The sequence below is a fragment of the Cimex lectularius genome, unplaced genomic scaffold (genome assembly GCF_000648675.2).
Source record: "Cimex lectularius strain Harlan isolate CLEC.00 unplaced genomic scaffold, Clec_2.1 scaffold55, whole genome shotgun sequence".
In the NCBI taxonomy this organism is placed as follows: Eukaryota; Metazoa; Arthropoda; class Insecta; order Hemiptera; family Cimicidae; genus Cimex; species Cimex lectularius.
The window spans coordinates 1,570,933-1,595,797 of NW_019392647.1; the positions used below are offsets into that span (position 1 = coordinate 1,570,933).

Here is a 24,865-nt window from a genome sequence, read left to right on the forward strand (position 1 = left end):
CTTGCATGATTTTTAAAACAAAACTATATTCCTTCATTCATTCCTATTTTCTAGCACTCGCTCTCATTCTTTCTCTTCATCTCTCTCTCTCTCTCTCACTGTCTCTCATTCTTTCTTCCTTTCTTTCCCTCCCTCTCTCTCTATCTCTTCTCCCACCCCTCTCTTTTTCTTTCTCTCCCTCTCTCCCTCTCTTTCTTTCTTTCCCTCTCTCTCTCTGTCTCTTTCTCTCTCTCTCTCTCTCTCTCTCTCTCTCTTTCTCTCTCTCTCCTTCTCTCTCTCTCTCCATCTACTACAGGTCTCTTCCTCTCTACATCCATCATTTTTGTATAATTACTGTCTGTTTTTTTATTTCTCATTTTCTCTTTCTCTCTCTATCTATCTATCTCAATCTCTATCTAGCCATTCTAATATCTCTGTCTTCACCACTTCTCACTCTCTCGTTATTTGTAAGAGAGGTCGTTCATGGATTAATTTGCGAGATTTTGTTCAATAAACCAATATTCATTTATTATATTTTTCACACTCAATTTCCTTCTTTCTTGTGTGTTGTTCCTCTCTCTTCTTCCATCGCATTTCAAATGTCAAAGAGGAACCTGTTATGAAACAATGATACATCAGACTATTAACCACTTTCCACTTGTTCCTTGAGAAAACTCATCTGACCCACTGTACTTTCGTACGTTGCAGTTTGGAGGCACAATAAGGTTCTGTTCCGAAGATTAAAAAACTGTTCTACTTTCGGTAATTCTGTCGGAGTAGACAGAGAGTCGGAAGTCGTAGCCATCGTTCAGCATCATTGGTCTGACACCATTTGAGGTTTTAGACAAGATTTAATACAATCACTTCATCTTAATGCTTAGGCGTGTTTTTATCGCTATGATGAAATAACAAACTGACCGCAAGAGAGTCACGGAATTAGTTGAAAATTAATAGGAAATCACGGATATGAATTTTATCCAACTTTTCGAGTTTGGGTCAAAAAAGATGACGAGCAGTCTTATTTAATAATCTCATAGTTTTTAGTTAGGTTTCAGTTAAATGGCGCCATGCAGGGTGAGGCAATTCAACAAAAACTAGTGTTTTTGTTAGATTGATTTATTTCCGTTGGCCCTTCTGTGGCGTAGGAAGCCATACTATCAACGAGTACCACGGACAGAAGAGCAAAAAGAAAATGAATTCACTCATTGAACACAAATCAACACAAATCCAAGAATCTAACAAATTTCGGAAGGAAAGAAGTTACAGAATGTGTCAAAGGAGTTATGTAAGTATAAAGTTCAGAAACAACTTACATTGAACAAGCTCAAAGTCCAATGTCTCCATAGAGCAAAACCCAAAGCTCAAGCTAACAATCATGATTCTGACCGGAATTATGATTTCTCCCAAGCCAAACATCCTGCAGAAATTCAAACAAAGAGGAAAAAACAGGGCAACTTTTAGATTTTTAAGAAGAATGGCTTTAGGTGATGAAAAATGCTTATTCTCATAAATCTCAGCAACCTTCAGCAGTCTGTAAACCAAGTTCACATTTCCTACCAGAATTTTGCTTGTTTGAATTTTGAAAACGTTTTGGCGCTTTCAGCTTGTTCCATGTTCCAGGGCTTTTGTCTTTTTGCTAACAGCATGAACATTTGAAAGCTAAATACTTTGATCTGGTGCAACGAGTCCGTTTGCAGAATCATGGGAAGTATTCTCTTGGACGAGTCTTGTAGAAGAATCGAACTTCTGATTGATATACATTCCTTTCGTATTTCGTTCTGCCTTTCTAAAAAAAATTATCCTCTTGCTAAAAGAGACCAATCGACAACCAGTTGCATTGTACGGAAGAAAAAATCAGTCAGTCAATAATTAATAGAACTAAACTGTAATTGATTGATAGATCTAAGTTTTATTAGTGTTTATTGTTTAAATGAATTAAATTTGATATATATGATCGTAATTTTTCCAGACTATCCTGGGCTTTTTCAAAACTTAAATCAATCAAGCCTAGATTTCGTTTTCACCAGATTCCGGACTTTCGATCTCACAATCTGGAGATCTCCATTTTGTCCAGAAACTTTAGTTTTTAAATCGATTTTGGGCTTGAGCAGTTCGTTTTGTCAAAATTTTGATAAGCGTGATGGTGGAGGAATCGTTGCACAATGTTTTCCTCTTCTCGGATCCGCCTGCTGTTTGTTCACAACGGAAGTAACGAAATTTCAAGCAGAACCCTTCTTCCTTTCAAAATTTCTGCTCCAGATCAAACCTTATTAATTAGGCTAAATATAATGTTTTCTCCATTCCACAATCTTTTATTTTTAATTATATGTGAAATGAATTCTTCTCGTATCTTCCGAGGAGGTGGTACTAAGTATTCTTTTTACTGTGTTGTCTTTTGGTTTGACAGAACGTAGAAAATGACGGCATTTTATATTTGTTCAGTTATGTTTAATGAGCTTTATAGTCGCACTAAAGCCATAATATAAATTAATTTCAAACATATTTGTTTTTTTGAATTAAAAAAAATCTAATTAGAAGAATTGAAAGCGGAACGTTATGAAACTATATGTTAGAAGGTCAATGATTTTCCTATTCTTGCTTGATCAAAAGTAATTTCACTTATTTAAACAAAGATGGTGTGTCTTTTAACAAATGTGGTTTCGTTTGAAAATATCAACATCTGTTTGATTCTAGTTATTTTCTTTTAAGATTTTTCCTTAAGAGATACTGGAAAGATGGAAAATCGGAAAGCATCGAAATTGTTCAGCCTGTTTTCGTTTCAGGTTTTTTCCGTATTTAGTCACATTTAACAAAAAAAAAATGTTTTCTTTTTCTTTTTAGAAACGTTCATCAGAGACGACGGATATCAGTGACAACGAGGAAGTGGAAGAGACCGTACTGGCCGCTCATTCGAAAGAAGAAGGCGACGGGAACGACACAGACATCATCCTGAAGACGCAGGGCAACATCGGCTGTTGGCAAACCATCATCGTTATCATCATGTCCCTCTTCAACATGCCGGCCGTTTTTCAACTCGCCTCGCCCGAAGTGACCGCCGCAGATCACATCTCCTGCTGCGCCAGGCCGACCCACCTGCGCAACATATCCGTCAGCGAATGGAGGGAAATCAGCGGCACTTGGAAGCTCAACTTGGTACTGAATTTTCTTCCGTTTTAAAAAGATTTTTTCATTTTTTTTAAATTTTCTTAGAGAGGAGAGAAAGTCTTCGATCCATGCTTCAAGAAAGATCTGCCGGAAAATGCGACCTACGAGGAACTCAAGAATTACAAAACTGACGCCAAGACCACCTGTACCACTTGGGACTACGACAGAGGAAAGACTTCGATAATTTCAGAGGTTTAACATCAATTACATAATTCCATCATGCAATTTTGATTCACCTTATGATTAGTTTAATCTGGCCTGTACGTCAATGCCGATTAACAACTTGGCAGAGAGTGTTTTTTTGATCGGTGCAGCCATCGGGGACATAATAAACGGCGTCCTTGCTGACAGGTAAGATTGATTTTTTTAATAAACAACACATCTCTGATGACACAGTTTTTAGATTCGGAAGGAGGAGGGTATTGATGGTTTCCCAGGGATTCGTGGTCCTTACTGGGTTCATCATCGCCAACTCTTCATCGTACAGGATGTACCTTCTCTGCCGGGTCGTTCTCGGCTACCTCTGCAGCGCCATCACGATGTGCAGTTTCATTATATGTAGGTGCATTTGGCAGGTTGCCCGATTTTCTATTTTAAAAAATTCCGTAGTTTACTCACGTTATAGGTAACATTGATTATTGCTGATCATCCCTCCCGAGTCCTTTGTTCACGCTGCACGTTTAGATTTAACGGTTAACTCTTGTCCACGACCTTTATGTAAATTTCTATGGGAAACTGTGACACACAAAGGGAAATAAAATAGTATGCTCAGCTGACGATTTGAAAAATAAAAATTCCACTGTTTTTGTTTGATTTAGTCATTTTCCCTGGACAGAAAGACTAAACGAACAGCCCTTACTTCTATGATAGTCGGTAACAGATAATTCATTAGTTTAGAAATGAAAAGAATATATTTTTTAAAAATGACAAAGTAATTGAAAATACAGTCTGATAGAGTTTGCTAATTCACTGCCATTTTTTCATAAAATGATTTTTTTTTTGAAAACCGCGCTTTATCTATAAGGAGAACTATAAAAGATGAATTGTAGTAACTGCCTGAAATGCAGCTGTCTGCTGCTTACTTTGATAGCTTATCGTCATTTTCCTGGTGCCACTGGTGACATTTTCCTTTGCTCCCAATGCGACCTATGATATCTACAGGAAAATTGACCCTTCTTTATCTCCATAGCTCAGAAAGTGTAAGGCTGTTAAACCCTTTTCTTGGTTGCCCTTTGCTTATTTCTCTAGATGTTAACCTCGCCTTTCCCAAGAAGTTGTACGGTTTATGAACTAACGCTTTATTGTCGCATAAGACATGTTGCGATGTCTTTATTGTTTCAAGGCAGAGTTGGCAAGTTTCTGTCTCAGCCTTTCCTATGTTTGTAAGGTGGTAATTAAATGGTCGATGGCAAGATAAACCTTATGATTTTTTACAAAATTTTGTCTTCTGAGAGGATAGATTTTTGTATTCTTGGTTGAAAAGTTGTGAAACTTCTTTTATTTATTATTATTTCAAAACCCGTCATCAATTCTGTTTCTTTTCACTAGTTTTCGTGGTCTGCTTGATCAATTAAGATCTTTCAATTAATTAACGTTTTTAGTTGAGATAAAAAGTCAGTGTCATGAGCAGGATTCGAACCCACGATCTTCGGCTAGATACGCTGTTGCTCTACCGATCCACTCGGACTCTTCCCATCTCAACCCCACGTTTTGAATTTTCCCTCCATTTTTACCATTTTTCAAATGTCGTGTAAATTATTTTATCTGTTCAAATCTGTTTCCTTTTTTATTAGTTTAACAGCTTGTTCATTGCCTTCAAACCCCTCATATCCTGGCAGCTAAATCGGAGTTACTTAATTTCAGTTTTTCAGCAGTTCGAAGTGTTTCCTGAGCAGCTTTGAGTTGAAGATGAAACTATAAGGCCTTGAATATTTGAAAATCTGTGCAACTTTTATTCCATTTTTAAGTATTTCTTACACAGAATTCGTATAATCTCATGAACTTCATCAGAAATCAATTATATGATGGTGAACTTGGAAAATTAAGTGTGGCTTAGAGAGATTTTGATAGGTCAAAATTTTGGCCTTTGGCTCCTGCCCACTTCCTATATTCTACATTAGATCCATCTTTATATGATAATAAGGCCCTTGGGTTTTTATTCTTCCAAACATCTCTTGTTATTTTTATCTGAAAAAGGTCTGTCAGAATTTTATTTTATTTTAATTTTGCCAGACATTGACCATTTCATTTATTTTTTATCCTTTTTTAGAAATTTATTGTGCCTTTCCCTTCAAGGTCAGGCTTTATTTTACTTTGCTATAAGAGTCTGTTCTGGTGCTGAAGTGTGGCACGAATTAAATGGATTTTGTGTCTTCTTTTCCAATGTTCCATAAGAGAGTTCCATAAGTCTATTTAAGTCTAACCGTTGTTACATACAGCTTGTAGACTATTTTTGGATTTATATCCCATGTTTTAATACAAAACCTTTGACCAACACTTGTTATGGTCTTCATTTATTCTATATGTCTCTTCAAGGTGAGATTTCCATCTAGTATTATGTCCAAATACTTTGTTCCCTTGGAGAAAGCTATATTTTAATTTTTTAAAGAGGGTGCTTATTGGCATGCCTGTTGCCTTCTTACTGTGTGTCCTTCAACACACGAGAAGGAATGCTATTGACGCCTTGTTAATAAGTCTGTTATCTAGAAGTGGCAGGTTGTCAGCGAATATGCCAATCGGCTGTTAGTCATAATACTTGCTCCTGCGCTTTGAAGTACATTTTCTATTCTAGAGTATTTGCCCCCTCCAGCTGTTGCAGGAACAATTCTACATCCTCCGAGCAAAACTAGATGTCATATTTTGACAAAATGAGATAACTGATGTGATATTCCTGTGTTCTGAGTGTATAATTCAAAAAGTCAAAAAGGGGAAAGGCCAAAAATGTTAATTTAAAAATTTAATTTGTAATAAAGGTCTAAAATTTAAAATTGCAATCCTGAAAACTTGTGTTTTTGCACTTATCCAGTTTTGCCATGAGGATGTAGAATTTCAGTCTAGACTAAATTTTTGCATGACACTCTTTCAGAATGGAACACCATCTTTTTCTTTACTGCCATCGGTAAAAATTGACCAAAAGGCTGTTGATCGTCAATGTTATTTGCTGGAAAATTAATTGGGTGCTGTAATTTCTTTTGCCACTTACTGGTTTCTCAAACATTAATCCTTTACCATCAATATCTTTGAAACTACTGACAAGAACCAGGCACACAACACGACGCTGAACAACATCCTCTTGACAGGTGAGGCTCATTTCTAAATGAGTTTAGATTGAGGTTGGCGATTTTGTTATTCCTTTAGTAGAAAAGTAGTTTCTCAATAGTGAGATTACCGGATATTTTTTCTTTCTTAGGACATCCATAATGCTAGGTCCAAGGCCCATCTAGAAAGTGTTCTCTCTCTTTCCTTTCTCTTTGTGTGTGTGTGTGTGTGTGTGTGTGTGTGTGTGTGTGTGTGTGTGTGTGTGTGTGTGTGTTTGTGTGTTGTGTATTGTGCATGTTCCATAAATAATAATGAGTCATATAATATAAACTTGTAAAAGAAGTAACATAGTTAATAAAACGACAACTTTAAATAGTCAAAGCACAGTGTATTGTGGAATGACGATGTCATCAAAAATGGCTTAATCACATTGCCGTTACAGGCCTTGAGATTGTTGGAGGCAGATGGCGTGGAATTATGTCAACAGCATATACATACTCGTACAGTTTTGGGTATATAACGCTTCATCTCTTCTCCGAGATATTCCCCAACTGGGTCCATCTCCAATACTCGATCACCCTAATTGCTATTTTCCTCCTTTCAATTTGGTGGTAAGTCGCGCTGTTGTGTCTGTTTTTGGTACGTTCTGACCCGAGTTAAGGCTGGTTCCAGAATCGCCCAGATGGCTGCTGACAACGAAGAACCTGCCTGAGCTGATGATTTTCCTCGAGATGGCATCCTCTTTCAACCGGCTCCCTCTGCTCTCTGGTATCCCAAGGCAGATTAAAAATGTAAAGACTTAAAAGACAAGATTTTGCTTAAAAATGAAAGCGTAATTTTTTTTATTTATTTTTTATTTAGAGTAAACCAATGATGACCAAAAATACAGAAAAGGTCACATTGCCAATGCTGTTCCAGACAAAGATAATTAGATGGCTGTCTATCGTATGCCCTTTTCCGTCATTCTTCTACTCAGTGACGTACAATGGTCTTGCCTTGAATAGTGCATTTTATTCGACAAGTCTATTTTACTCTGGTACTAAAAGAATAAAAATAAAACAATAATGATTAAAATAAAACAAATTATATCAAAAATTAAAGGGCTATCTGAGTTTTGTGCAGTCACCTTTGTCCTTATGCTGAATGTCGACAATGATTTAACACTAGCATCAATATCTATAAGTCTTTCTGGAATCTGCTGCCTGATTGGTTCTGGTTTAGCTACTGCTGCTTATGCCCGTATGCTGTATTAAAAAAAAATTATAATTAAAATGTATCTTGGATAATTTTTTTTTTCTAGCAACATATGCTTTTCTCTTTGACATTGTGATTCTATTTGCGAGGTTCTTCAGTGGTATAATGAACACCACATTTCTAACGACCATCTGTTGCAAGTACCCGACTGTCATCAGAGGTGTGGGTTTCGGATGGTGCCATTGTTTTGCCAACATCGCCTTGTGCGTCGCGGCAAACATAGTTTCTTTGGTAACTGTAATTAATTGACTATCGGTCCTATCGTAATTTTTAAGAGTGAGGTTTATGTCCCATTGCCTCTGGTCCTGACTGGATTTAGCGCCTTGTGCAGCAGCCTGGCAATGTTTTTCCTTCCGCCGTTGTTGAAGAACACGATGAGGGACCTAATCGAGGAAATAGAAGAAGTCGACGAGGAACACGAACAATCGAAACAGGCCCCATGGCCATCAAAGACCGGAAGGCAAATATCTTTATTTTCAATTTTCAGCATCAATTCAAATAAATCGGACGAAGTGGTTGATAAACCCAAGCCGTACCTTGTGTCCAACTTGCCTCAGGATGCCCAAGAACAAAATGTCACTGAAACTAAAGGAAAAGGAGTGATAAAAATCCCCCAGGCTAAACCAATGACGACAGCAAACAAGAAACAACGTAAATTTATTTTACTAAGTGTATTAATTAAGTATATTGCATATTTTTTAAATTCCAGAACCACTTAAGCCCGTAACAAACGCGCATCAAGAGCCGCTACTTTTCCCAGATATGGATGTCCACCAGTCGATAAAAACTGGTAACAACTTTTAAACCATCACAACTGATTGTTTCAATAACATTTTTTTTAGTCCAAAGTAATCAAGATAAATCAAAAAAGGAATCAAAGGGTAACAACAAAATGACAGAGGATGAAGAGATGCTAGATGATGTTCCATATCATTGTACAATACTGTAATGTAAACCTGTTAATAAAGAAAAAACAGACTGAAAACTTTTTCAAATAAGTTTTTAATCTAAGAAATAGACAATGAAAAGAGTGTGAAAAGTAGTTAAAAAATAGGGCTTTCATTGTGCAATGTTGATTTTAATTATTGGGAAATCGTGGGATGTGGTCTGGTGTGATGTAGGTTTCAGAAAAACATTTTCTTTATCGTGCCAACATTTCGAACTTTATTGAGATCATCTTCATGGCCTGGGATTTACAAACATTGTTTAAATTTACAAATACATGTAGGATGTGGAAAAAAGTGAATTTATACAATCAAAATATATTTTTTATATTGAATCAAAGTATTTCTACTCTCTCAAATTGTTTGTTTTCTGCGTAATTGTGCCATTTTTGCATGTTGTGTTGAGAGTGCTTGTGAGATATTGCTGTTTTATGTTTATATATGTTGGATTTTGAAGGGGTGGGGAAGGAAGTCGGTATAGAAAAGACATTTTTGTATAAGGAGTTGGCTTCTTTGAGGTGAAAAAAGCTGACGAAGGAAAAAACCTTGGTAATGTTTTGGTCAGATTATCCTTTCAGGATTATATAGATGGGGATAAATAGGAAAAGGAAAGCTAAATTGCTGAAAAATTAGACTATGTGAAAAATGACGTGTGGAATGTGATGTGATGTTATATGTATGTTATCTATATTGAATTTGATTAATGAAATTGGTGTAGCTGGGACTGAGTTTACATGTGTCTGTTCTGTAATTGATGATGTGTTTATCTCTGTTGATGTAAACCATTTCTAAAAAGTTACGTTTATGTTTGTTTTGTTCTGTGTGTAATATTTTTGGATTGTTGAAATCGAAATTGTGTTTGTGTTCAAAATGGTGGGTAGCGAGTGCTGTAGGATTTTGCTTGAGTTTTTTTGCAATCATAGATACGTCGATTTTAATGGAATTTTGTAATCTTCATAGTGCAATGCATGTGCACCCATCGACGTGGTCGTTTCCATTAAACACATACAAATACATTGAAAAAAATTCGATTTTTTTGGGAGAAGGGTGAATTTATCGTGGAAACTGAGGTTTACAAGCTTCATTCTTGCGTCAAACGATTCAGCAGGGAAATTTCCCTTAAAAAGATAAAAAATGTTAAAATTTTTGTTTTTGCGTTTATCTCTGAAACTATGAGATTCACAAGCTTAATTTTTACACCCATCAACTCGTTAAAAAAAAATATAAAAAAGTAGGATTTTTGTTTTTAGTGGAGCCTGCTTTTGATGCCAGGGACCACGTTCACGTTTTTTCCCAGGGTTTTGGGAATGTAATGTATCCATAGGCATCTATCTATCCAATTCCTTAAATTCACTAATTTCGTGGTCTGCCTGACCAATTAATATATTATAATTATTTTTCACTAACTAAAGCTCTCCGTGGCCATTTCATTTATCGTCGAGAATCCAATCCGATTACATGAAATTTGAAAAATGGCAAAAAGGTGCGGTTGAGATGGGAAGTTGGTGTCCGAGTGGATCTAGGTCACGATAGCTCAAGTGGTAGAGCAGCGGCGTATCTAGCCGAAGATCATGGTTTTTTTTATCTCAACTAAAAACCTTAATTAATTGTAATATCTATCTAATGTTTGATATCTCCGTACTTATTTTAAAGGGCATGTTCTTGTTAACAGGGGGTAGAAGTTTATTATGACCCAGGCTCTTTTTTGTTTAAAGTAACTGAATTTGTTTTCTCAATTCTTTCGAGGTGATAGATGATAGTAGTTTTGGTGATGCTATTGGGGCATATTATTCTGCATTATTATAAATAATAATTATTTCATTATTCTGCATTCTCCTCTATGTTTTAAATATTTGACAAAGACATCACATCTTATATAGAATCTATGATCATCTTAAAAGTATGATGATATAAGGTGTAGAATCAACTATTTTATATCAAATCTAACCATAAAAGTATGATAGCATAAAGGTTGCCCAGGGCAATCATATACAATGCTGCACTAAACAAAAGATTGTAATCTTATCATTTGATTAAATTTCTTTGAATTAATACAACAATTACGTTTTATACCGTTTATTTTCCATGATTTATCTAAGGAAGACAAATAAAAAACCAGACTGTTAAAACATGGCCAAGTTGGAATCTGGCTGCGCTTCCAAAAATTCTGACTGGAGTAACCAAATGTGTGTCCGAAAACCTTCACCACTGTCTTGAAGCTGAGAAATGCATTTTATTAATTAAAAATAAATTTATGTAGTTTTTTAACTAAATAATTTTTTTGGGGTTAAATAAAAAAAAAGTTGTGGTAAATTATCTTTTATTTACACTATACAAAAAAAAACTTTTAATTTTTTTAAATTATAATTTGGAAGAATTAATTTTGAAGTTCTTATTTGTTGGAACAGTACAGATCAAGAAACCGATCCACTAAAACAGAAGAAATTTTGGTTTTTTGATTTAAATTGTAAAAAAGATCAGGTTTAACTTTTACCTTTCTGCGTCCCCGAGTACCTCACCCTCCTCTGGTGATTTACGTTTGTAGTCGGTGGCGCATTTTCCTTGTGGACAAAAAAAAAAGAATAAAAAGAAAGTAATAAAATAAGCGAAAGTTGTTGATAGAACATACTTGTTGTTGTTCTTGCGAGTCTTCAAGCTGCATTCGCTGAATGTCAAGCGTGAGCCTTTTCACTTTTTCCTTTTCCTGACGTTCCATTTCTTCACGGTGTTTCAGGTTACGCACAAGATCGGAGTCGAGGGGTACGTTTAAGCTTTTACACTGCGATTTATTTCCCTTACGCAGCAGCAGAACGAAAGACGAGTTCGAGTCTAACAGAAAATTATTGATTTATTTTTTGCATGACAGAAGAAAATATGACCTACCATTTGTTTTATGCGACTTGCCAAGCATCGGGACTACAATGTCTTGTGAAGGGCGGATTGACTCTTTAAGTCTCTCTTGGACGTTATCGGAGACCATTTTGTCAAGCTCAAGAAGGAAGTCATCATCATTATTATTTTGAATCTGTAATCATTTAATTTATTAAAAAATTGTTATGATAATATAGCAACAATATATTTACCATTTTTTCTTTTTCATTATATTCTTCTTCTGTTAAACCTAAGAAAATAATTCATAAAATCAAATCTAAATCTAAATACAGATTTAGTTTCTTCAATATTTTACCTTCCTCGTCTTCTTCATAGAGGATAGAATCATCATCATTGTTACCATATCCTGGTGAATATAAGCCTTGATTCACTATCAGCTCCTACAAAACACATTTTATAAAAAAANTGTTAATAATAATAAAAAAAAAATAAAAATACCTGTTTAATATTGAATTCAGATATTATCTGATCCTGGAGATTCTTGACGGCCGTAAGTGCTTCCTGGTAGCTCGTATAAAGTGGTACGTTTGGACAGTTTTTCTCCCTGCAGTCTTCCAATTGGTACTGGGCGTAAACAGGGAACTTGTTGTCGTCATTCCAACATGGCGCGCTTTTTTTCGACCAGAAGTAACACTGAAATATAACATTAAATTGTAATGTATATAATATAAAGTATCAAGTATTTAATCACCTGAAAGTATGTAAAAAAATAAGGAAGCTTCGTCTTGACATCAGCGTGTGTTAGAAACTTGCCGCACGTGTCTAGCAGTGTACACGTAAGCCTAATCCTTATAAGGTTGTCGGGCGGGTCGAGCGGAGAAGGAAGTGACTTATTCAAGCTCACCCCAAACATTATCAATGAATAAAGGACCTTTAAAGGTTATAATTATTGCATTATAAAAAAAATTCATTGCGGTGTCAAAGTTAAGAAAGAGAAAACTGACTTTGAAAACATCTGAGCTCTCGATGAGCCTGTAGTTGTACAGTTCGCCGAAATATTTGATCATCGTGACCCTCCTTTGGTTCATCTTTGGTAAGTTTATCTCCATCCCGAGTCGGATATCCTCCATGACAGAATCAACAACTTTTGTCCCGACGAATTCCTGCAAGTTTCAACAATTAGATTTAGTCAAAAAAACAAAATGTTGAAAATTTGATGTACTTGGAATTCGACAAGGGCGGCAACAAGATTGGCCAAGGAGGCCAGCCGATGAAACTTAATTTTCCAAGCGCTCGATAAGCACTTTATTGCATAATTAGCGACTTGCTCATTTTCCCAGTCGAGTGCTCTCATCTGTTTGATAACCTTGCGCTCATTGTCATTACACATTAAATCCTACAAAAAAATATATAATTAAAATACATAAAAGAAAGAAAACCAAAGTTGAAGTTTAGTCATATAATATAGTTTATATAGCAGTATATTTATTATATTATATACACTTGAGGTGCTGTTGTTTTTGCAAAAAAAAAAAAAAAAACCCACAGGACCCCCATTTTTTCTAACTACAAGGTCCTATCTACAAGACAAACCCCCTCAGAGTGCCATTGTTAAAAAAATAAATTAAAATAATCGAGTCCCATAGGATTCGAACTCGGGACTTTCACCTTACAGTGCAGCAGCAACAAGTATTGTGTCAATGCCTCAACTGTTGTGACCACTGCTGCCACTTGACTTCTATTTTTAATTGCAAAATTACCTGAAAAACAAGTTTCCTTATATATTCATGAAGGGGAGGCCGCACTTTTTTCTGTACAGTCGAGCTTTCCGGAGGGTTGACAAAGTAGTACGCATTTTCTATCATGTTTGTATACCTGATGTCCAGTGCAGTAGCTGCTTTTAACCTCATCATGTCATCCTGTAACAAAAAAAATAAATAAAAAATAAATAAATCAATAAACAAAAAATAAAAAATTAATACTTTAAATATAAATGAAATAAATCAATTTACCATATATATTTTGGTACGACGATGAGATTCGGTGTGACGATACAGGTACCGACCGCAAGTTTCAAGTATGTTGCAAGCCATTTCGATATGATGGTGCGTGAAGTCGTGCAACAATAGCTTGAGACAGTAAAGCGCTTCGATTTTTGGAAAAAGCCCAAACTTGACCAGTTCTCCGATGTAGCGAGACACTTTTATTTTTGACTCTAGGTTTATTTGATCCTTAAAAGTTATAAAAATAGTGAGCAAAATTGATTGTATTTGAGAAATAATGTTTTCAATACCTTCTTTCTAACATGGTATTTGAAATCTTGCTTGAGGAGGCTTGTCAGGTTGACGGCGATTTCTGGAATGACGGGGTTCAGTATAGCTACGAGCCTACCATAGAACGGTAACAGGTCCAGTCTTGTGCGAGATACTCCAAACAAAGCTCTTGAAAAAAAAAAAAAATTAAACAAATATGTATAACATGTAAGCATTTGTATAATAAAATTTGATTACTTGATAAGCTTCCTCCTGCAATTCTTTGTATTGTGGAAAACGACAAACTCAACGGCGGCGTTGTCGATCATTTCACGGTTTACACAACTCGGCAGGTTGTTCAAGAAACTCTCAAGGACGACTTTGACGTTCGAACCTTGCGCTTCTTCAGGTTCTGTTAAGACTTTGTTGAATTATTAACTTCTGTCTTATCAATGCAAAAAAACTTGCATTTTGAATTTTTTAATCGAGTAAATATAATCCTCATTTTGTAAGTATTTTATAAATTGCAAAAGAAATAGTTAGTAAAGATATTATTGATAAAAATGGTAATACCTTCAGGAATAGGCAGTTCTTCTTCTTTAGGAACTTCTTCAACTTCTAGATCTTCTTCTTTGACATCCTCATCTAGTTTATCTTCACTCATCTTCAAAATCAAAAGATAACAATGAAAAATAGAAAAAGCGGCCACAAACAAACATACATACTGGTGGTTCAATAATGGCCTGCTCTGGTGAGGATTTTACTGTTGGTAGGAACTCTTGGAGGTTGGGAAAGACTTGGTAAAAACACCTGGACTCATCATCTTCCCAAATGCCCTCGTCAAGGGCCAGACCGTCTTCAACGTCAACTGGACTCCTGTCGCTTGATGAACCTAAAAAACAAATTAAGTTCTGACAGATCTGAAAATAGGAATAGCTATTTACCAATGTTAGGAAGCGGTGGCAGTGGTTGATCCAAGAGTTCAGCGAGGGTTTCTGCACTTGTAAGAAGTGTCTGCAGTTCTGTTTGCATCACCTCAAGTTGATGAAGCCTTTCCTGCCTCACTTCACCTTTCAATCTCAGAAATTGGTCGTTCTGCCTCTCATAGGCTTGCACTTTGGCATGATCCTGAAAAGTGAACTTATTTTATAGAAATCTTGGACGTAATTTGATGGGGGAATTTTACTTTTAAAAGATGCTGGCACAAAGAAGCGTAATATTCTTTAAAAAGTGACTGAACGTTCATTTGCTTCTCAACACTCAACAGTGTGCTTCTTGGAAGATCAACTTTATATTTTTCACAAAGTTTTCTTATGTGTTTAGGAACAAGGCCTAAAAAATAATTAAATAATAATAACAATATAAAAAATTAAATATCAAAATTTACCTGCAAAATCTTCACCACAGTGTTTGCAGAAACTGATAATTATATTGACATTATGATGATTTTCTTTGTCTTTATTTGTAAGGATTGTCAAAATTGTTCCAAGGAGTGGAAGAGCTTCTTTATTTGCAAGCATTCCCGATGATACCAGGTCACCGTAGAACCTCAGATCAACTCTTAATTTACTTACATTCTCAATCTTAATCGCAATAAAAAAATAAAAAAAAAAGTAGAAAAAAATTGGTACAATAATTTTAGTAAGAAAGTTTTTAATTACAGGTTCATTTTTCTTCAGATGCAGAGTTTTAATCCAATGCTCAAGGAAGATTGATGCAAAGTCAGCATACGTCCAGTGGATGTTGCAGCAGAGCAAGACAGCAGCTGGGACATCTGTGATTTTCAATTTAACCTCAGTTAGAGCTGTTGCGACTTCACTGAGATATTTGGAGAGATTGAGTCCTGCCAAATCCTTCAGGAAGGTGTCCAACTGGCTGCTGGTGAAGTTTCTCTGTATGACAAGACCCGTTAAGAAAATTATTCTACTTCTACAATTTAAATTTATTTACAAGTCTCTTCACGAACGCGGAATTCTTCTTGAGGCTTGAGTCTAGCTTGCAAAGCGCAGCAGCATCAGGCCTCTTCTTGCAAGCCAACTGGTTTTTGTTGAACAGGTCAAGTTTAAGGTGGAGTCGCTTTTGAAAATCTTCAAGATATTGGAAAAGATCAGCCTATGGGAAAAAAATATTATCATAAAATTTGAAATAATACTTTCCAATGTAAGTGATCATATCTGTCATATCTAAATATATTTATTTCACAGTAAAAATATTTAATTAATTACACACAGTTAACTTAGATCAACATAATTTGCATGAAAGTCGAAAAATTGAGCTGGGTGTACAAGTTGCCCTAGCAATGTATTACACACTATTGGCAATATTGATCTAACATTTATTGTTTAGGGAGATTTCATCTAGAGGTCTGTGGGGATATGAGCCATTAGTTTGGTCAATTCCGATCATTCTTATATTTTATAGTTTGTATGTATTTTGACTTCTCATCGTCTTCAGTGGGGGTTTGTGTGTTTTTTGTTAACTGAATATGTACCCAGTATTGTGGGAAAAGCTGGGGACTAAATGTAAAGATGTCCATATAGTTATACACAGCAGTTGTTAGGCCAATATTGTATTAATTCCAAACTTATCTTTGGTCTAATTCTTATCTGGCTATTAATTAAAAATATAAAATAAATTTAGTGATAAGTTTATTGGACTTTCATCTCAAAGGGGTGATACTCCTCGATGTGCTCACCCTTGGGTTTATACATCAGGGAGTTCACCTTACCATGTGTGTTCAGGTCCATAGTATCCCCCTTAAGCCAGACGCCCAGTAACCCCCCCCCCCCAACTAAGCTAAACCAATTAGGTATGCAACACAAAGTCATCCTCTGCTGGGCCCCAGGACATGTGGGAGCAGAAGGCAATGAGAAAGCTAATGCCCTTGCAAGAACATGGATTGCTATATATATATATATATATAGGAATCTACACTATTAATGACCACCTCGGACAAAAGGATAAAAAGAAAATGAAGGAACAATGGAATTGTACAATTCAAGAAGCTTCTAACAAGCGTTTGAAGGAAAGAGGTAAGAGAATGCATAAAAGGAAGCAGGAAAAAACTGCGAATCCTAACAGGATTCTTAAGAGAACATTGCAAATTAAATAGACTTCTGAAGATCGGCATAACCCAACATGTCAAGTGCAGATTCAGCAAAGAAGCAGAAGAAACACCAACACACTAACAAACTGTGGTGCTACACTTGCCAGAAGCGTTTTGGGACGTACAATGCCTTATAAGAGATTCAACGGGGCCTTCTTCAATTGTTGAAACGGGGCCTACTAATAACTTCTTTGATAGATTAGGACTGGTGTGCTATAAGCACATAATGGGGGATACAACAGCTCTCAAAGGACCCCGATTATACATCTGCATCTCACCACTTACACTGATAGGGATAGGGATAAAAGAGGCAGCCACAAGGCCTACTGCATCTCGACCTGAATAGATCTATTGTGCTCCCCTGTTATTTATAACTCACAGGCCAGCTTCCTGGCTCCTTAATGTAGGATCTTGCTTGTGGTTTTTCTTGTCCTAGAACGCACCTACATAGACCTTCACAGAAATGTAGAATTTGTTCTGTAGTCTCCTTTTCCTGGCAGTATCTGCACAGTGTTTCTTCTGTCTGTGTAGTATTGCTAACATGTAGCATTGTTCCAGGTTATGGACTCATTATGAATCCATTTTAAGATGTATCCTCTTTTGTGACAGGATGCTAAGCACAGTAGGATTCAGGACCCAGAGAGACCATGTGGGCCTCCTTTTTGGCCAACATATCAACCTTTCTGTTTCTTCAATGCTACCTTTTGTTGCCTATGATTTCACACAGGAAAACTGTAGCATACTTACCTAGGTTTACCTCAGTTTGGACTTGGGGTTCATCCCAAAGACCTTAACTGACGTACCCTTGCCGGTTTTGGAGCCGTCAGTATACCAGTAGGAATTTACCTTTAATGGTCTTCCTATGGCCCATTCTTCGTGTTCTGGTAAAGTTGTATTTTGGAATAGTGGTATTGATTGGCATGCCTAATATAGAATCTGTCTGTACCTCCTCCCACAGTTTCCATTGTTTATTTACATGGCCTATCCTATCCTATCGGAAGTCGTCCATTATAAGCCTATGAGCTGCTGCTCTGGCTTTTCCTTGGATTAAGATATTAAGTCGGGAGAAGTTTAACAACACTTTCAGGGCCGAAGTTGGCGTTGTGCACATGGCTCCAGTAACACTGATACAGGCTTGTCTTTGGGTGCCACTTAGTAGCCTTAATGCTTTGGCCGGAAGAGTCATGGCCAACCACACCATTGACCCATATGTCAACATTGATCTTAGGACCCATAGGGTCGTTTTAAGGTTTAGAGCCCAGTTCTTGGCGCAGAGCCACTTACACTAATAAATACACACTCAAAACACATAAAAATAAACCACACATCAATGATAAATATTAACTTTGTTATATCTGGGTAACATGCACGGTTATGGACGTTACACAGATTGCCTTCATACAAGCAGAGTACAAATGTGATCAGTAGACCTGTTGCATCTGTACATTACTACTGGGATGATTGACTAGATTTATTTTATAAATTTTTTTATAAATTAAATTTTTTGTAAATTTGGTCTAAAGTGAAATTGGTAACCACCAATGGCGATTATAAAATTCACTGATTGTTACAATTCATGAAGTTAAATCCTTTCAATCATCAATGTATAAATTCAATTTGTCGGTGAATGTGAATGAAGAATGAACTCGGATTGTTAAAAATAAAAATATAAAGGACGAACCTTCTCTTTTTCCTCGACGTCGACCGGTTTCTCTTCGTTTTCTTCCACCGTCATTTTTCGAAAATAAATCAAAACTCTCGGAGGTGAAGCTGTGCGCCCCCGGGGAAACGCTACATCTAGGAGTGAAATCGTTTGGTGCAGGCGACAGCTGATTGCTGTTTCCCAGAATCAATCTTCAAGGACTTCGAAGTGCAACAGTCGAAATGATCTTCCACTCTTATCTTATCTTCACGTCTATGTAGAACCGTAGAACGGGTTTTTTTTTTACAATTCCGCCTGTTTTAACTGTCTCGATGGGTCGGCTTTTGATTTTCACGGGGGCTATGGGATCGATGTCCAAGTTGTGTAATATTAATCGCACACCGAGGTCAAATGTAAACAGGCATTTGACGATGACACAGCCGCTGGTCAACTTCTCACAGAACTTCACTTTCAAACAGGTACGCGGATTTTTGCCACTCTCTTCGAATTGTTTTCGGCTAAATGAAAGCTTTTTTGCAGCTGTTCGACCCGGAAAGTTCGACTTACACGTACCTCCTGGGTGACGATAGCATCAAAGAATGCGTCCTCGTCGATCCGGTGCTCGAGCAGGTCGAAAGAGACCTCCAGGAGATAAAAGAAAAGGGTTTGAAGCTCAAATACGCCAGTGAGTTTTGATTAGATTATTAATTAGCATTTTAACCCATTAACATTCTGACTACTTCCCTAAATTGTCGATTTCTATCTTCGATCTTTGGTTATATTTCAAAATTAAATTTCAAACTTTTTCGATCAAATTTCCTTAAGAATGATGGCAAAATGAGTAAATTCCGCGAAATCCGGAGGTTTGTGTACGTGATTGTAACAAGGAGGTGCATAGAGACGAGGTTGTCACTACGGATATTCGCCGTGACGTCATAAACCGAGATGGGTTAATTAGATAATTATTTTCAGCCTTATTGCTCTTCTTTTTTCCTTTTATTGATTATTTATTTATTTAATTTAGTTGAAAGATAAAAATAGGGCTTTACGCTCCCTTACATGAACTTATATTAGAAATCAATTTGTATAAATAAACTAAAGTAATAATCATATACATTGACAGGCAAAAATTCGACCCCTTTTTTATTTTTTTATTTATTTTTTATTGTTTTTATTTTGTTTAACGATGGTTTGCAACTGCAGAGGTCATGCAAACCCATTTTTTTTACGACGGTCGCAACAGCAGAGGTCATGTAAACCCATTTTTTTACGACAGTTCGCAACAGCAGAGGTTATGTAAACCCTCAGGGTGCTAGTGTTTTTGAAAAAAAAACAACAACCATTTGTAAATATGTCGGGTTCGAATGCAGGGCCGCTGGATTCGAACCCGGGAGCTTTACCTTACAGCTGAGGTCTCGAGGTATGAGCGCCTAAACCGTTGCGGCCACCGACGCCCCTTCATTCCACCCATTGCAATATAACTTGATTTTTATATATTTTTATATTTTGTTGAAGTCTTGAGGAGCGGTCAAGAATGAGGTAGTTTAGAAAAAAACACCTTTTTCATTTATCTGCTGACGTTTCGAGCTTTATTCGGATCATCTTCAGGGCATAAAGTGTGGTGCTATTCTTGTGGTGTCTGACATAACGTTGACACAACACTTTCACTCAACCCCAGTATTACACAACTTTCTAGAAATAGTTTACATTAACAGAGACACACAGCATCAATTACAGAACAGATACATGCAAACTCAGCCGTAGCTACGCCTGCATCATAAAGCAAATAACCTATTAAACTTTACTTTTTATATTTTCTTTTCCTTCGTTATCGTCCATAATAATTAACTTCCTTTCCTACGTGTGCTATTTAGTGACCGTTAATTAATGATTATTTAGAGATTGTGAGATGCGGTCTGGTGTGATGTAGGTTTAGAAAAACATTTTTTTAATCGTGCCAACGTTTCGATCTTTATTGAGAACATCTTCAGAGCCTGTATTTATAAACGTTGTTTAAATTATACAAATATATGTACAAAAGTTTGATTAAACCCTAAATTTCTATATTGCGAACATCATTGTATAAATTCATTTTCACATCTTACATGTATTTGTAAAGAAAATGTTTATCTAAACGTGTATAGTGGTTAGTGACCGTTAATCGATAATTATTCAGAAATAGTGAGATGCGATCTGGTGTGATGTAGGTTTCAGAAAAACATTTTCTTTATCGTGCCAACGTTTCGATCTTTATTGAGATCATTTTCAGGGCTCAAAGTGTTTGTCTTCTGTGTAATTGTGCCATTCTTGCGTGTCGTTAAACGGCCGAAAAACGTTAGATACAGTTGTTAAATGTAAACAATGTATGTAAATCACAGGCCCTGAAGATGATCTCAATAAAGGTCGAAACGTTGGCACGATAAAGAAAATGTTTATCTAAACCTACATCACACCAGACCGCATCTCACGATCTCTAAATATTTCTTTCCAATGCTGAATAATCCCGAATCACAAATCTAATCCAGAAAATCCCCATTCTCGACTTCCTTTGTGTTAAATAAAATCGCCTATGAAGAAAGAAAATTTCCCAAATTTACCCCACCCTGTGACAATCATATTTATATCGTATCATTCATATATCGTATCACAGCAGAATACAAATTCACGATTCACAACAATTTCACACAACACCAATGTTGACTTTTCAGCATATACACGCAGACTTAAAACTTCCCATTGGTGTCGATACAACAATCCTATCTGCAAACCTCGATCCCTCCAAGACTACCTCCTTACATAGAACCATGATTCCGCAAATGGAGAATAAAAATAAATGAAAATAAAACAAATAGAAATAAGAAATATTCAGATAATCTACATTGAAATTCGCTAATAATTATTTCTCTCTTCAATTTTTCTTTTAAGTGTTATCATATGAATCATAATAAGCTTTATCAAAGGAATTTTGTTAGATTTTTAATTTAGATAATTTTGTATTTCTAGGTGTTACTGCGTTTTCCTCATGTTCTTCAGTTTCAAGTTTATCGTTCGATATAAACCTTGAAATGTTATATATTAAATAACACATTAATGGCTTTGACGTATTATAAAATATTCAAGTATGACAATTGTTTAAATTCACCACTTTAAAATGCAAAAAGTTTTCAATTACTAATGAGATAAATATTACTTTACGTTTAAACTTGGAGATTTATAAATCAATATTTTCCTCTGGTGACCGTTAGGTTCTAGTTGAAATTATGACTAAATTTTTTATTGAGTGGATTGATTATCATGCGGATCGATTCAGCAAAGTAATTTGGTTTTCACAATTCATGCTTTCTGTTGTTGAGGTGTAAACTATAATTAAAATGTTTACAAGCTTTATTGTACATTTTATAATACTTTAAAATCTATACATTCAATTCTTAGTAATATTCAATTTTTTTTTTTAAATTGGATTGTCAGTTTTCAATTAGCGTTTCTCCAACACGCACCCTTCTAAATCCTTCCTTTTTATACTAAAAACAATAAATTGTCCTATATATGTATGTACTTTTACAAAGCAATACTATCTGGAAAGCAGAACTTCAAAAGATTATATCTAGTGAAAGGCGAGGGGTTTTACAATATATTCCCTTACTAGAATGAAATACTTTGGTGCACGGTTTCCAACATTTTCTCCTGTAATAACGTTTCCTTTTTATAATAAAAGCCATAAATTGTTGCATGCACATACTTTAACAAAATAATACTCGTTTGTGATTGTGTAAGGAGGTAGGTTTTACAATGGTTTACCTTTCTAGAAATGACCTTTTTGTATAGCTGCTGTTTCACATATCATCCATACTTTTACGAAATAATACTTTTTCACAAAAACTACTTCTTAATTGTTCGGTTCGTACGTATTGTAAGGAGAAAGGTTTTACAATGGTTTTACTCCCTATAACTATCATATGGCGCTGTTTTCAACGCTTTTTCTTGCAACTGTGTTTCTTTTTAACAATAAAAACCATTAGCTATTATATAAAGATAGATAGATAACACACTTTATTTACAACAAAGAAAAAACATTGAATTGTGCGTAAAGTGCAAGACTTGCAATTTTTTACCATCTATGATGGTTAAGAGATCAAGCAGCTGAGACCTGGAAAGCTCTCTACGTCCTAGATACTGGATTCGAAGCTATGGCAATATGGGTTACTGGGCAAAAAAACGAAAGACATCCTTCGTTACTTTTAGATGACATAGCGTACACATACAATTTTCGTCGTTTTCCATCCGTGGCACGTAGTTTTAGAAACATTTCCTAGCATCTAAGTTTATGCAACCATCGAAAATCAGGGAGTTTCAGAGAACTAGCATCTTGAACATTTAAGTTAAATATTGCAATATATGTACGTACTTTTACCAAGGTAATACTTTTTAAAAAGATTCTTTTGTTTGTGATTGTGTAAGGAGGTAGGGTTCGCAATGGTTTGTCTTTCTGGCAGTGATCTTTTGGTGTAGATGCTGTTTTAACTTCAAGAAAACTTTTGCGAAATAATCCTTTTTCACAAACACTAGTTTGGTTGCTATAGCACGTTCTGTAAAGAGAGAGGTTTTACAATGGTTTCACTATAACTATCATATAGTGCTGTTTCCAACACATTTTCTTACAATAATGTTTTTTTAATAGTAAATTGTTTTCGACATATATTTCTACAAAGTAATATTTTTTACAAGCACAATTTATTTCGTTTTTGATTGTGTAAGGGGGTAGGTTTCACAATTGTTTGCCTTTCTGGCAGTGATCTTTTGGTATAGATGCTATTTTACCTTTAAGCAAACCTTTAAGAGATAGTACTTTTTACCAAACACTAGTTCTTAACTGTTTGGCTGTCATAGCACGTGCTGTAGAGAGGAGGTTTTACGATGGTTATGGCGCAAATTCCAACAATTTCTCTTGTAATATTGTTGCCTTTTAATAGTAAAAACCATAAATTTGCAAACACATTCTTTAACAAAGTTATACTCTGTAACAAGCGGAAGTTTTTGGGTTTTCGATTATCATTTGGTGTATGGAATGAGATTTGTCAATGGTTTTCCTCCTTAGAGTCGACAGATATCTTTTGATTGCGCTGTTTCCAGCATTTTCTTCTACAATAATGTTTCCTTTTAATAGTAAGCCATAAATTGTTGCATTTATGTATGTTGCAAGTTAATGCTTTTTACCAAGCAGAAGTTCCCATGATATCGACTGACATATCTGTGAGATGTTTCTCTTTCCTTAGAAGTGACATACGTCTGTTGGTGGCGTTTTCAACACTTTCTCGTGCAATACCTTCCACAATAATATAAAACGTTATAATAATACTTTTCAGAAATAATATGTACTTGACGGTTGTATGTAATATGTTGTCCAGTGAACACCCACGTCCATGCAGATCATATCACCGGCTCAGGACTGCTGAAGAATAAAACCGGCTGCAAGTCCCTGATTTCTAAGGCGAGCGGTGCAAGGGCCGACGTACACGTCTCACCCGGGGATAAAATCGAGTTCGGTAATTTCTGCCTCACCGTCAGACCAACACCAGGCCACACGAACGGTAACCCAAATGTACAAAATAAATTGTCGAATATTTGAATTTCAACTTAAAGATTTCGCCTGTCCAGGGTGCGTCACTTACGTCTGCGAAAGCGAGGAGTTCGCCCTGACCGGCGACGCTCTGCTTATCGGAGGATGTGGAAGGACAGATTTTCAAGAAGGAGATCCAAAAACTCTCTACGAATCGGTTCATTCCCAAATCTTTTCCTTACCGAACCATTTTAAGCTTTTTCCCGCTCACGATTACAAAGGTTTGTTTTGTTAAGATAGATTTATATGTAATTTATTTAAACAAAAAAATGTATCTACAGGAAAGACAGTGACAACAGTCGGCGTCGAGAAAATGACGAATCCCAGACTGTCAAAGTCTCTAGAAGAATTCGTCTCCATCATGAAAAACTTGAATCTGCCTTATCCGAAAAAAATAGGTAGATAGTACAAAAGATAACCAACTTTGTATATTCAAAATCCTATTTCTTTCAGATGTTTCTGTACCGGCAAACAAGGTCTGCGGTATTCAGGAATAAAAAGAAATTGTAAGCTTGTCTTTTTTAATTCATAAGTCTAGTTTTTTTATTAATTGTTTCAAGATTTCAGATATACTCAGAATTCAGCACTGCAATGCCATGCAATGTTGTAAGGTCCTAAGAAGCAAACCAACCAAGCAAACATCTTGAAGATTGAATGTGACACTATTTTTCGACAACACACCCCCACATGATACTATATTATTTTAAAATTTTTAAATGTAGTTTATTAGCAAAGTATAATCTAACCTTTGTTCACATGGGATAAAGTCAATCACAGTATAAACGAAATGACAGTACATAATCAACGTGTTTTGCA

The 24,865-nt window shown here is 35.8% G+C and overlaps 3 protein-coding genes across 6 annotated transcripts; 2 read left to right on the plus strand and 1 right to left on the minus strand.

The window, feature by feature from the left end:
* The first annotated feature begins 520 nt into the window (after window positions 1–520).
* LOC106668186 (solute carrier family 22 member 8-like) lies at window positions 521–8,762 on the plus strand. Its single transcript, XM_014396715.2, has 13 exons — window positions 521–2,762; window positions 2,821–3,132; window positions 3,190–3,336; window positions 3,392–3,495; window positions 3,548–3,702; window positions 6,845–7,013; window positions 7,064–7,193; window positions 7,264–7,438; window positions 7,504–7,641; window positions 7,703–7,887; window positions 7,932–8,307; window positions 8,366–8,446; window positions 8,499–8,762. The coding sequence occupies exons 1-13, from the start codon at window positions 2,715–2,717 to the stop codon at window positions 8,603–8,605; spliced, it is 2,127 nt and encodes a 708-aa protein (XP_014252201.1). The 5' UTR covers window positions 521–2,714; the 3' UTR covers window positions 8,606–8,762.
* A 1,898-nt stretch (window positions 8,763–10,660) lies between these two features.
* Window positions 10,661–18,559, minus strand: LOC106668152 (regulator of nonsense transcripts 2). 3 transcript variants are annotated; one of them, XM_014396646.2, is made up of 22 exons: window positions 18,472–18,559; window positions 15,635–15,796; window positions 15,346–15,576; window positions 15,072–15,267; window positions 14,871–15,016; window positions 14,629–14,812; window positions 14,410–14,576; window positions 14,258–14,348; window positions 13,943–14,105; window positions 13,726–13,873; window positions 13,445–13,663; window positions 13,193–13,351; window positions 12,655–12,828; window positions 12,437–12,595; window positions 12,184–12,363; window positions 11,931–12,125; window positions 11,788–11,872; window positions 11,684–11,721; window positions 11,484–11,625; window positions 11,230–11,429; window positions 11,095–11,161; window positions 10,661–10,819 (listed from the first exon to the last, which is right to left on the minus strand). In XM_014396646.2, the coding sequence occupies exons 1-22, from the start codon at window positions 18,523–18,525 to the stop codon at window positions 10,803–10,805; spliced, it is 3,177 nt and encodes a 1,058-aa protein (XP_014252132.1). In that variant the 5' UTR covers window positions 18,526–18,559; the 3' UTR covers window positions 10,661–10,802. The 3 variants fall into 3 exon arrangements, with proteins under 3 accessions (XP_014252132.1, XP_014252131.1, XP_014252130.1); XM_014396645.2 differs by lacking the exon at window positions 10,661–10,819 and adding an exon at window positions 10,952–11,030 and having other exon boundaries at window positions 13,943–14,096; XM_014396644.2 differs by lacking the exon at window positions 10,661–10,819 and adding an exon at window positions 10,952–11,030.
* On the plus strand, window positions 18,366–24,850 carry LOC106668154 (persulfide dioxygenase ETHE1, mitochondrial). 2 transcript variants are annotated; one of them, XM_014396648.2, is made up of 7 exons: window positions 18,366–18,911; window positions 18,973–19,117; window positions 23,838–24,020; window positions 24,088–24,270; window positions 24,331–24,447; window positions 24,503–24,555; window positions 24,610–24,850. In XM_014396648.2, the coding sequence occupies exons 1-6, from the start codon at window positions 18,765–18,767 to the stop codon at window positions 24,544–24,546; spliced, it is 819 nt and encodes a 272-aa protein (XP_014252134.1). In that variant the 5' UTR covers window positions 18,366–18,764; the 3' UTR covers window positions 24,547–24,555; window positions 24,610–24,850. The 2 variants fall into 2 exon arrangements, with proteins under 2 accessions (XP_014252134.1, XP_014252135.1); XM_014396649.2 differs by having other exon boundaries at window positions 24,617–24,850.
* The last annotated feature ends 15 nt before the right edge of the window (window positions 24,851–24,865 follow it).

Bases quoted from the DNA above. Each gene is read 5' to 3' on its own strand.
- LOC106668152 (XM_014396644.2), bottom strand. From the start codon at position 18,525: ATGACGGTGGAAGAAAACGAAGAGAAACCGGTCGACGTCGAGGAAAAA. The intron at 14,106-14,257 runs GTATTACCATTT...AATTCAACAAAG, and splicing joins AGAACTGCCTATTCCTGAAG to TCTTAACAGAACCTGAAGAA. The intron at 13,352-13,444 runs GTAAATTGATTT...TTTTTGTTACAG, and splicing joins GTCGTACCAAAATATATATG to GATGACATGATGAGGTTAAA.
- LOC106668154 (XM_014396648.2), top strand. From the start codon at position 18,765: ATGGGTCGGCTTTTGATTTTCACGGGGGCTATGGGATCGATGTCCAAG. The intron at 19,118-23,837 runs GTGAGTTTTGAT...TATGTTGTCCAG, and splicing joins TTTGAAGCTCAAATACGCCA to TGAACACCCACGTCCATGCA. The intron at 24,021-24,087 runs GTAACCCAAATG...TCGCCTGTCCAG, and splicing joins AACACCAGGCCACACGAACG to GGTGCGTCACTTACGTCTGC.
- LOC106668186 (XM_014396715.2), top strand. From the start codon at position 2,715: ATGGAAAATCGGAAAGCATCGAAATTGTTCAGCCTGTTTTCGTTTCAG. The intron at 2,763-2,820 runs GTTTTTTCCGTA...TTTTCTTTTTAG, and splicing joins TCAGCCTGTTTTCGTTTCAG to AAACGTTCATCAGAGACGAC. The intron at 8,308-8,365 runs GTAAATTTATTT...TTTAAATTCCAG, and splicing joins GACAGCAAACAAGAAACAAC to AACCACTTAAGCCCGTAACA.